Below are 11,568 nucleotides of genomic sequence, written 5' to 3' on the forward strand. Positions count from 1 at the left end.
ACAAAAAAATAAAATAAAAATTACACGTGACATTTTACTTGTCTCTGGCTCCTGAATTCTCTTTCCGTCATCATCAATGCTAATGGTAGTAGGGCATGTGATTTAAAGGTGCGTTTAGTTCGACATTTTAGCTTAAAAAACCTGAGATATGATCACAATCGACAATCAACCAATCAATTATCTTCGGCTTCTCAGTATTTCCCCTCGAGTACAGAATTCTTAGCTCAAACATCACAGTAGAAAATAGGGTTCATTCAACGTAACAACTCCTCAACTATAAAAAAAAAAAAAAAAAACGGAACCTTTGGGGCTGCATGGTAATGTTTCTATTCATTTTGTTCAGGAGAACGAAACAAAAAAAAGCGTTTACATTTAGGGAACAATTTTTTAACAAAAAAGTTCGTTTGGTAACGTTTGTTAGGAAATAAAAAATGAATAGAAACGCGTTTGGTAAATTTTATTCTTTTTTGTTTCTTTTAATTTTTTAAACATTTTTATTTTATTTTTCGATTTTTTTCCTTTCTTTTTCATTTTTTCTTTTTGTAGGTCACGGCCTCGGCGACCAGCCGGCCAGGCGGCGGCCTCGCCCGACCATGGCGGAGCTTGCAGAACCTCGCCTTGGTTGGGCGAGCTCGGCCTCGCCCAGATCCCGTGGCGAGGCAGAGCCTCGCCCCGGATCTGGGCGAGCTCCGAGCTCGCCCACCAAGGCGAGGCTCGGCGTCGCCGGCAACCAGAGGCTCGGCCTCGCCGGGGCCGCGACGCTCCGCGAGGTCGCCGACCCTCGCGGCGTCGCCGACCCCCTCGGCGGCCGTCGTAGGCCATGGCGAGGCCGGCGGCCGGCCAAAAAAGAAAAAAAGAAGAAGAAAAGGGAAGAGAGAGAAAATGTGTTTATTCAAAAATTGTTTTGGAGCAAGTAACTTTTGTGTTTTATTTATTTTTTTCAACCGTGTGTTAGGGAACAAAAAACAAAAAAACGTAAACGCCAAATTGCATTTCATTGCATTTTTGTTAAACAAAAAATCAAAAGTGTTCAGAAACAGTTTTGGAGTGTTATTTTTACCAAAAAAAAAAAACACTTTTTGGAGTGTTACCATGCAGGCCCTTTCTTAACACACACCAGAGCAGGATATCAAGGAAATGGGCAACAGCACAGAGCAGTCGATGATGGGTGGAAATTTGCTCATGCTTGAGGCCGAAAAGGGGGGTTTTGAACTTCACCGTGTGGATGGTCCGTGAATGAGGACAAATGCGGCCGCAGCTAATGACTAAGCACACGCCACTCGAATTTGGCAAACATTACAGACAAGAATGAGAGACTGAAAAGCACATTTCTAAGCAATTCACCTTTCAATTAAAAAGAAGAAGAAAAAACAGATCCACCAGAGAATGAGGAGAGGAACCTGCAGAGATGCGAAGCCAACGAGCAGTGCGAGCAAGGGAGTGCGAGAGAGCGAGCATGGGAACACTGCGTAGCAAAATGAGCGTTGAGCGGTCGCCACCAGCAAAGGGTACCTGGGAATTTAACGTCGATGGGTCATGGCTTGACGGCCCACTGGAGGGATCGGCGGCCGGAGTGTGTTGGGCCGGCTTCGCGAAGCAGGTGGCCGCATCCTCAGCCCCAGAGACCCAAGCTGTAGCAACGAGGAGGCGTTGTTGTGGATCTCGGCAGCTACACAGCGGCAGAAGCTTTCTGGTATGCAGGTAGAGCTCCTGACGGATAACAAATATGGGGTTAGATTTGTTGCGGACTCAAGCCTCAGCCCATGGGCCTTGAAGAGCCTCCTTCAGGAGTGCAAAGAATCATTAACCCATTTAAAAGTTGTCTCTTTAGCCCATTGCCGTGGGAAGCCAATCAAGCCCTACCGATTGGGAATCATTTCGTCTAATAGGCCATCGATACCACCCCAACCTCTGTGGCATATTCTACGTATTGACTCTTGTTGTCTGTCTTTGAATGAATGAAATGGGATGTTTAGACAAAAAATAGAAAAAAAGAAAAAAAGCAACAGGAGGCAAAAGTGGACTTTAATAAGATTTTGAGGATAAAGAAGGCAGGTGGCCATTCATTAATTGATGGAGTAGACATGCTTTGCCAAGACTAGCATTTGGCTAAATTGGACAGGCTTGGGATTCAGCTGACGGGTAACCTGAAGCCCCCATAAGTGATTTACCAGTCTACCCTTACTTCCTTTTCTGCAGGAAAAAAAATTTAGTTATAGATATATGTCGAGTTTATAAATTCTACAGACCATACATAAATTTTCGCGATAGCCGCCACTTTTAAGTCCAACCTCTCATTTCCGTGTCATTAGATTGTATATTTTTATGATCGTATAATGATGTACTTCTGTGATCTTATATCACACAATTTGGTGATTTTCTAATCGAAGAGTTTAGGATCGACATTACACATTAGGCTAAAATTTATGGACTATATTGAACAAGTTTAAAGTTCACAAATTACGTTGCACATTGGATCAAATTTATGAACCATTTATATCACTTACCTTTTGAGCGTAGACAAAAAGCAATTTTATTCTTATCAAAATGGTCCTATGATATGCTCGAATTTCAAGTGCTATGCTAAGTAAACTACATAGCTAAAGTAAATAATAACTAATTAAAATAAACAAAGGGAAGATATGCCAATACCGATACCGATATTTACATACAAAAAGTGCAATGAGAATACACTATTCATCGTGTACATTTAGAGGACAAGATGAAAAGGAGAAAACTAAAGCAAGTAGGTACAATCGTGTGAATTTTAGGGTGAACATGTTAGAGTCTAGATGGATTCATGTGCTTTAGTAGTTCCATAAATATATCATCTACAAGACGAATTCTTAAGTTTAAAAATAAAATAAAATTTTGAAACAACTCTTTCTATAAGTGCTGACCTATGGCCCCGCTTACCAATAATATTGTTCGCTTTAGGTCAGAGCTCGCACGATTTTGTTTTTTTGAGCTTTGTCTAGAAAAGACCTCATTGATAGTTAAAATCGGTGCTACTCCTTATATAGCACATCGCCTCATCACACTCGGACGATGTGAGATTTGGTTCATTTATGTCCTCATGCCATTTTAAAGTCAAAGCCGCACCTTATCCAAACCCTCTTTGGCTCCAACAATCACTCTCGTTTCCGTCAGATCGGATTGTGACACTTTCTTCTAATGATTTTGAAGATAACCAAGGAATGTCGATCAATTTTGTTGTGAAGGAGAAGAAAATGCACTTAATTACATAGAAGAGATTTGCGGTCTTTTGGTATCAAAATTTTGCTTCATTAATTTGAAATTGTTGATTAACATCATTTTTTATCACCATCCAAAAACGATTTTCATTTAAAATTACCTTTTTATTTTGCTTTCAAATATGAGAAAACTGATTACGTACACGTAACCAAATGGCCTCTTATTTCAAAGAGAATCTGTATCTTCGGTCCTTGATGTCTAAAATCTTTGAGCTTTTACTCTTTATACTTTAATTTTGTGCTATTTTAGTCCCCGACCATCATCAATGTGCAATCTTATTCATTTATTACATGGCGTATCTGGACAGTTCAAAAGGAATACTATATTAAACATCTGAATTCTTATTTACGCGCACAATCTGTGGTCCATTTTCTGCATCATATGACCACAAGAGACTGAAATTACACACCAAATAAAGGGAAGAAATTGGTAAATTTGGAACAAGAATGTTTTTTACCACGTATCGTCCTTTGGACCATCGAATTCTTGGTGGATCGAAAAAGGTTTCAATTTTGGTTCCCGAGCTTATTCATTTTTCTTTTTCCTTTTTTTTTTTGAATTTTTCACTTGTACAATTTAAACCTTGAACTAGTAACTTTCCTAGTCAAGTCCCTCCAGTTTCAAATCCATTTAATGGGTGTGTCCATCAAAGCCTAAAAGAGATTTGACGCGGAAAAGCCTGAGTGTAGAAAGCGTGTGGAGAATTCTCCTGACTCAAGATCTGATTATTGTTTTGATTTTCAAGGTTTTTATTCTCGTGCATTAACTGATGCTCTAACGTGGGAAGGAATCTTTCCTCGTTAGAATGTTGCCAGCTCCAACGGGTAAGTTAGTTCTAATCATCTCGATTTGGAAGCGAATGGACTTGATTAGAAAATCTATGCAAATTTAAGGACTTGATTATATAAATCAAAAGTCCAAGAAGTTCATCAAAAAAATGTCCAGGTTTAGGGACCAAAAATGAACTTTTGCCTAAAAAAGATAACGGCCAAATCCCCAAAAAAAAAAAAAAAAACGGCCTTTAGCATTTTGGGCAAAAAAAACGTAATGTTTCAAACGTCCTAGAAAAGGTGACACCTATTAATAATTATATTCATTCTCACTGTTAAATCACTGTGCTCATCCTAATCTTGACTTTTGTAAACGATGTCACTTTTGTCGTGAGCAACGTGGTTCATTATGTGCCTCAATAAAGTGAGTTGCCTTCGATGATGAGCTGCAATTTGACGATGAGAACGGACGGAAACTATAATGGATATCATTTGTATTCCACTGGTGAAAAGACACGGCTTTTTTCCTCTTTTATAATGTTTGCAAGATCCCAGATGGAAAAAGTTAGGCTTTTCTTTGGGACATTTGAAAGATTGTATTATTTTTGTTCAAGGTGCGAAAGATTAAACTTCTTTTTTGGGGATTTGGCCAAGAAAATAATAGAAGAATATCCTTTTTCATTGTCAAAAAAAAAAAATCACTCATTTATCACAATCAAATATGAGAGAAATATAGAAATCTTCCAAATAAAGCAAATCTCAAAAGTGCTAGAAAATAAAAATAAAAAAACAAAAAACAAATTGGAAGAAGGGTTTTCTTGCGGGAGGGTTTTTGGGAAGGGGAAGGATTTTATTAACGAATATCCATATTCAATTAGCAAAAAGGTACGGTTCAATGCACACAACACCGGGACGAGGACCATGGCCAAGGCCACAAGCACCGTTCAATCAATCGACGGACCAGGACAGCGCATGGCTGGGTACACTTTACGACGTTCCCTTCTTTGTACTTTAGCTGATAAGATCCTCGCCTTCCAAATAATTGAGCAGAGGCATCCAAAGAGTACCGCCAAAACTTTGTCCTTGCATGGCCGGGAAGAAATCGTGAAATTCTTTGACCTTAGTTGAGAAGGAGAATGATGGAACAATCTTTCCCCCTAGCAATTAGGTGGACACATGAACATGCATGTTTCAATCATGCCGTGGAGGAAAGTTTCGGGGTAGGGATTGTGGAATGTGACGTGTTGCATGAAATAACTAGGAAGGATCCTCTGTCTCTCTCCACTACTCGGCCCAGCTCCTCCGCAGTAGCCGCAGCCACCGTGACAGTCCCCCCCGCCTCATCCAACTTTTTGCACATTCTGTCCCTGCGTCTGTCCCTGCGTCTGTCCCTCACCACCAGCTTTGGTCTGCAAGCCATGGCGTGGAGGGTGGTTGAGGTGAAGGGCGGCACAATGGCGAACCAGATTTGCAAGCAAGTGCATGTATGAAGGGTGCGTTTGGGAGTAACTTTGGAAAGGGCTTTGGGCATCAAAAAAGCCCTTTGGGTAAAAAAAATGAGTGTTTGGGAGCAGAACCGCCGAAGTCTCTTAATGGGAAAGCAAGTACTTGGAAGGCTTAAAGTCAAGAGGCTGCGCCCCGGGCACAAAGTCTCGGCATCTTGGAGCTCACTGTTCATTTTTTTTTTTTTTTTTCCAAAATTGTCCTCACGAATTTTTTATTTTTCCGGTGCGTGCCCTTGTATGAGCACTGTTCATCTTCTTCGGGACACCGCGAGCCTCAGGGTCGGGCGACCTCCCACGAGGGTCCGCCAGAGTCGTCGGAGTCGGCCCGAAGGTCGCGGAGTCCTCGCGGCGACCTCTCGGCGGACCGGATCGGTCACGGCGACCTCGCTGCGCGACCTCTGCGCGACCTCTTCAACAAAAAATAGTTAAAATGAATACATTAAAATTTCGGGTAAATATTTAGAAATGAATTGACATAATTGAAAAGTTTATAACTAAATTGATATCTATACAATAGGTTTGGGAATGAGGGGAAAACAAAATAAATAAAAATTTAGGTGGAAATGAAGAGAAAGTCAAAACCTTTGGAGAAGGAAAATGTAGGAACTTTTGAAAATTTTGTGTGTTTTCTACAAATTTGCATTCCTCGCCCCACTTCCCAAGTGTTCAAGGAAAAAAAAGGATTCCCTTTTTTCATAAACAATATTAGGGCATAAAATGCATATTCTACGATAATCGATGTAGAATAAATGATAAGAAAAACTCTAAAATGATTCATGTAATTTTCTCTCAAAAATACGATGCGCCAAACCTTGTGTAGTAGGTTTGGAACATCTTCAATCCATCCAACAGTGATCACACTATGTTCAATAAATTCAATTTTTAAACCCAGCATAATATATCTACACATTATTATGTGGCCGGCCATCAATATAAAAATACATACATTTACCAAGGACACGTATATTTAGAAAACAAATACAAAGAGATCAACTAATTGAATTTTCATCCCTTCAGGTTGGTATAATTGGTTGGGGCGTTGAAGAGATTTCCATCTTAGATGTTGTAGATCATCTGTTTGAATATCCCAAATTGTGAGCAAACCTCTTTGATAAAGCCACCTGCATAGATCAAAGACTTGAACTTAATTAGTTCACGAGACTCATAGAGTAATTCATGGATCTCATATGTGCCCTTGGATTGTAAAAGTATAATTAACATATTTATATAAATATATATAAACTTTCACGCAAAATTATAATATAGTCATTTCAGTTGATTTTCACTGAAATTTAGTTATGATGGGATAATAATCAAGAAAAAAAGCAGAGGGTAATTAAAATGAGATCTGCTCTCAGGACGTTTCGGACAAACCAAGAAGGACTGGAACATCCCTGCACGCGGCCCATCGTAACCAACCCCTGCTCCTCCTCGATGGACGAGAGTCGGATTGGGGGCCTCTTCAACCCCTTGGAATTAGACCAACTGTGACCCCCAAAAAAATCGAAAAATTAGAAAGGAAATTAAGGTAATAAATTACCGGATTAAAACCCAGGTCCAAAAGGGCCTTTATGAGAAAATGGGGCGGTGTTAAATCCGAGGAGTTTAAGTTCCCAAGGGAAAAAGGCCATTATCTATGAAAAGATTAGATTAATTGCAGGAAGGAAGGGAGGGGTGGTCGAGATCTGGTTCCTCAGCCAAGGAGGATCCGAGCAGAGAGCAAAAAGCTGGAGGAACGGGCGGTAGGCGGGCGGGCGTCGCCTGCCGTTTCGAGCAGATCGAGAGATCGGATCGGGGGAGTACAGAACCTCGAGCAATCAATGTTCGACCAGACTAGCGGGACATGAAAAACGTGGAGTTGGATCCTTTTCGCTTTGCGAATTCGCGAACCACCGCAAGAGGGGTGTGAAGACCCAGTGCACGTGTGGCATCACTTATGGCAGCTATGGCTGTTGCAACAAAAGATAACATTGCGCTCGGTTTCTGTTAAGGACGGCTCTCTCTCTCTCTCTCTCAGACCGCATTGGATATAGTTGCAATGCTTCTGAGTACTTGGAAGCTGCTCCAGCTATATCCCCTGACGAGAACAGTGAATTTCCTTCAAGCTTGACCACCGGACTGGCAGCTTTAATTTAGGAAGCGCATTGAAGGGATTACTTGGGTTTTTTCCCTCGAGATATATCGCTACCACCGTATATGATATTCCCATATAAATAGCCCCCGTCCGTTCCCGATTCTATGGTCCCTTCTCAAACACCTTGATCCATCACACCCTATCTCTCTCTATTTCACTACACCATCGCGCAGAGTCCTTGGCAGCAAGAGGACCAGCAGCAAGTTGCAACAGAGCCTCCTTCCATAATAGAGTAACGGGGATAAAGTTCAACCCCAAACCCAATACCAACCGGGCCCCAAGTCTCTCTCCCTCTCTGTCTCGCTCTAAAATCCCATGACTCCAAAATCCCTTTTTTCCTTTTGCTTGTTTTGTTCACCAGCTGTTTCCCCTTGCGTACTTAAAAGGAAAAATTATATTAGCCAGAGAGCCAATCTCTCTCTCTCTCTCTCTCTCTCTCTCTCTCTCACTTTCTTGAGGCTTTTTTGGTTTTGCTTTATTCTCTCTTTCTCTCCGCAAACTCCCCCGTTTCTACCCGCCCCTCCTTGAAACATCAGAAACCCACAAACCCCATCAGCCCCTCCTCTATAAATAATCCAAGACCCATTTGTCCCTTCCTCAAGAAGAAAACTCACTTCCCCAGAAAACCCAAATCCCCATTTCTCCCTCACCCTCCATTATCCTCTTCTGCTGCTTCATCGTCTCCTTCTTCTACGCCCAGAGATCTCCAGAAAAATCTCAACTTTGCCTCACGGGAGGCGCACAGATCGCGCAGAAGGGCGGAAATGAAGGAGTTCTGGACATCTCTGGCCTTCCTCCTGGGCGTCCTGGCCTTCTGCCAGAGCCTCCTGCAGATGGTGTTCCCGCCCGAGCTCCGGTTCGCCTCCCTCAAGTTCCTGAACCGGGCGTTCAACTGCTTCTCCTCCTACTGCTACTACGACATCACCGAGATCGACGGCGTCAACACCAACGAGCTCAACAACGCCAACACCAACGAGCTCTACAACGCCAACGCCAACACCAACGAGCTCTACAACGCCGTCCAGCTCTACCTCAGCTCCTTCGTCTCCGCCTCCGGCAGCCGCCTCTCCCTCACACGCGCCGTCAACTCCAGCGCCACCACCTTCGGCCTCTCCAACAACGACTGCATCAACGACGACTTCAAAGGCGTTGCCGTCCAGTGGGAGCACGTAGTGACGCAACGCCAGTCCCAGAGCTTCTCGTGGCGGCCCCTCCCTGACGAGAAGCGTGGCTTCACGCTCCGGATCCGGAAGCGCGACAAGGACATCATCCTCGACTCCTACCTGGACTACATCATGGATAAGGCCAACGACATCCGCCGCAAGAGCCAAGAACGCCTCCTTTATACTAATTCGCGCGGCGGGTCGCTCGATTCCCGTGGCCACCCGTGGGAATCTGTGCCGTTCAAGCACCCGAGCACTTTCGAGACGTTGGCCATGGACCCGGAGAGGAAGAGGGAAATCAAGGAGGACCTCCGCGACTTCGCGGCCGGGCAGGCGTTCTACCAGCGGACAGGCCGGGCCTGGAAGCGGGGCTACCTGCTCTACGGTCCGCCTGGGACGGGGAAATCGAGCATGATCGCCGCCATGGCCAATTTCCTTGGCTATGACATCTACGACCTCGAGCTGACCGAGGTGCACTCCAACTCCGAGCTCCGGAAGCTCCTCATGAAGACCAGTTCCAAGTCCATCATCGTCATTGAGGACATCGACTGCTCAGTCAATCTGTCGAACAGGGCGAAGGCAACCCACGCCGGCGCGCCACGGAACTACTACGACTCCGGCGCACCCGACCCGGCCCGCGGCGGCGAGGATGGGAACAACAACAACACGATCACCCTCTCGGGGCTGCTCAACTTCACCGACGGCCTGTGGTCGTGCTGCGGGAGCGAGAGGATCTTCGTGTTCACCACCAACCACATCGAGAAGCTCGACCCGGCATTGCTCGGAGCGGCCGGATGGACATGCGCATCTACATGAGCTACTGCTCGTACCCGGCCCTCAAGATCCTGCTCCGGAACTACCTGGGCAGCGAGGCCGAGGACCTCGGCGAGAAGGCGGCGAGGGAGCTCCGGGAGGCGGCCGAGAAGGCCAAGATGACGCCGGCGGACATAAGCGAGGTCCTGATCAAGAACCGCAGGAACAAGGAGAGAGCGGTGGGGGAGCTGCTGGAGGTGTTGAAGGCGAGGGCGGAGAGGAACGAGAAGTACGGAGGGTTGAGGGAGGAGTGCGAGCTGAACGGGGTGGTGGAGGAGATGGAGGAAGAGGAGCAGGAGAAGAGGGCGCTGGAGAGCCCGAAGGAAGGGAGCGACTGCGATGACGATTCTTGCAAGAAAGTGGAGGATGATGATGAAGAGAAGGAGAAAGCCAAATGAGAGGAAAAATCCATTCGTCCTTTTTCGTTTTTCCTTTTCACTTCCATTTCTTTTCTCTCCTTTTTGCACCTTTTTTTTCTCTCTTCTTTTGGCTTAGAAAATGGGGAAAAAAGCAATTCGATGATTTCGCTTCGTCATTTGTGAGGGCAAATTGGTAAGTTTCTATTTTTAAAGAGCCCTCGAATTCGTGTCTTATTATGGAATTAAAAGCTCGCATGACTGAGCAAATATTATAATAACAATTAGAAAATAAAAAGCTCTTACGACATATTGAGTTTATCCACTTTCGAGGGTATTCTGTTGTGTCACTTTGTTCTTTTTGAGATGGCCAGCCGGCCACATCCATGTTTGGTGTTCAGGCAACGTGCACCATGTTATTTTGGGGTCGAAAATCTTAACTGAGGTGAAAGTAAATCTTAACTGAGGGCCGGCCACATCCATCTTAACTGAGGGCCACATCACGTGTTGGCTCTGTAAACAAAAAGGAATATTATAAATTAATGTAACTTTATTCACAACATAAAAGATGGCCCATGTTGTCTATCATGCGATGACATGAGAGTCAACATGTACGGACATTCTTTTTCTGGAAGGTAAAAGAGTACGAGACAAAAAGACTTATAAATTTTCTCACATTAATTTATTATTTTGCTTTTGGTTTTCAGCATCAGCGCCCATGCACTGTTACCACCACGCATAACAAACATCCGTGAAATAAACCGCTGATTTGGCGCCATCCAACGTCTCCCACGAGATCCAATAAACCGCCGATTTTGCATCGGGACCCAACCCCCTTTTCTTCTATATAAATATTCCTCCTGCTCAGAAGAAAACTCACTTCCCAGAAAAACCCTAATCCCGAATTCTTCCTCACACTTCTCTGCCCTCGCCCTTCTTCATCGTTCCCTCCTTCCACACCCAGAGATCTCCAGAAAAATCTCAACCTTGACACTCACACAGCAAGGCAGAAAGGAAGTCGTCTTCCACATCACGAGCTCTACAATTTCTTCTTTTTCATTTTCTTTTTCACTCTCTCTCCACGAAATTTGACTCACACAGGCACAGATCAGAGGGAGAGACGGAAATGAAGGAGATCTGGACGTCCCTGGCCTCCCTCCCGGCCGTCCTGGCATGAGTGTGGTTAATGAAGCTTCTGTCTTGTTAAATAAAAAGTGCAATGTTTTGAAGTAGCATGAGTGTGGTTAATGTTCATATCTGTAATCCACCTTCTCCAATCACAAATGCTGAAAAATATAATTAAGATGCATGAACATGGGTTATCCGGTTTGACCCATTTCTTAATAGAAGTCCTTATGGATCCCTATTTATCAAAATTTTGACTTCTCATTTTGGCAAAAAGAATAATCGTTGGGTCAGAGGTTCGTTACGACAGGATTGTGTGCAGGGATGTTTCCAATTTTCTTGGACTGTTTCAGACGTCCGAGTCAGATCATTTAATTCACTACGTTTTATTGATAATTGTTTTTGACTTTTTACTCTCTCTTTTAGATCATTTAACGTACGACGACC

General features: G+C 44.0%; 1 protein-coding gene across 1 annotated transcript; it reads left to right on the forward strand.

The window, feature by feature from the left end:
* Positions 1–8,241: 8,241 nt before the first annotated feature.
* Positions 8,242–10,067, forward strand: LOC120291295 (AAA-ATPase At5g57480-like). Its single transcript, XM_039308472.1, is given in 2 exon segments — positions 8,242–9,605; positions 9,608–10,067. Coding segments are annotated over 2 exon segments (1,608 nt in total). The 5' UTR covers positions 8,242–8,428; the 3' UTR covers positions 10,039–10,067.
* The last annotated feature ends 1,501 nt before the right edge of the window (positions 10,068–11,568 follow it).

This window comes from Eucalyptus grandis, chromosome 3 (genome assembly GCF_016545825.1).
Source record: "Eucalyptus grandis isolate ANBG69807.140 chromosome 3, ASM1654582v1, whole genome shotgun sequence".
In the NCBI taxonomy this organism is placed as follows: domain Eukaryota; kingdom Viridiplantae; phylum Streptophyta; class Magnoliopsida; order Myrtales; family Myrtaceae; genus Eucalyptus; species Eucalyptus grandis.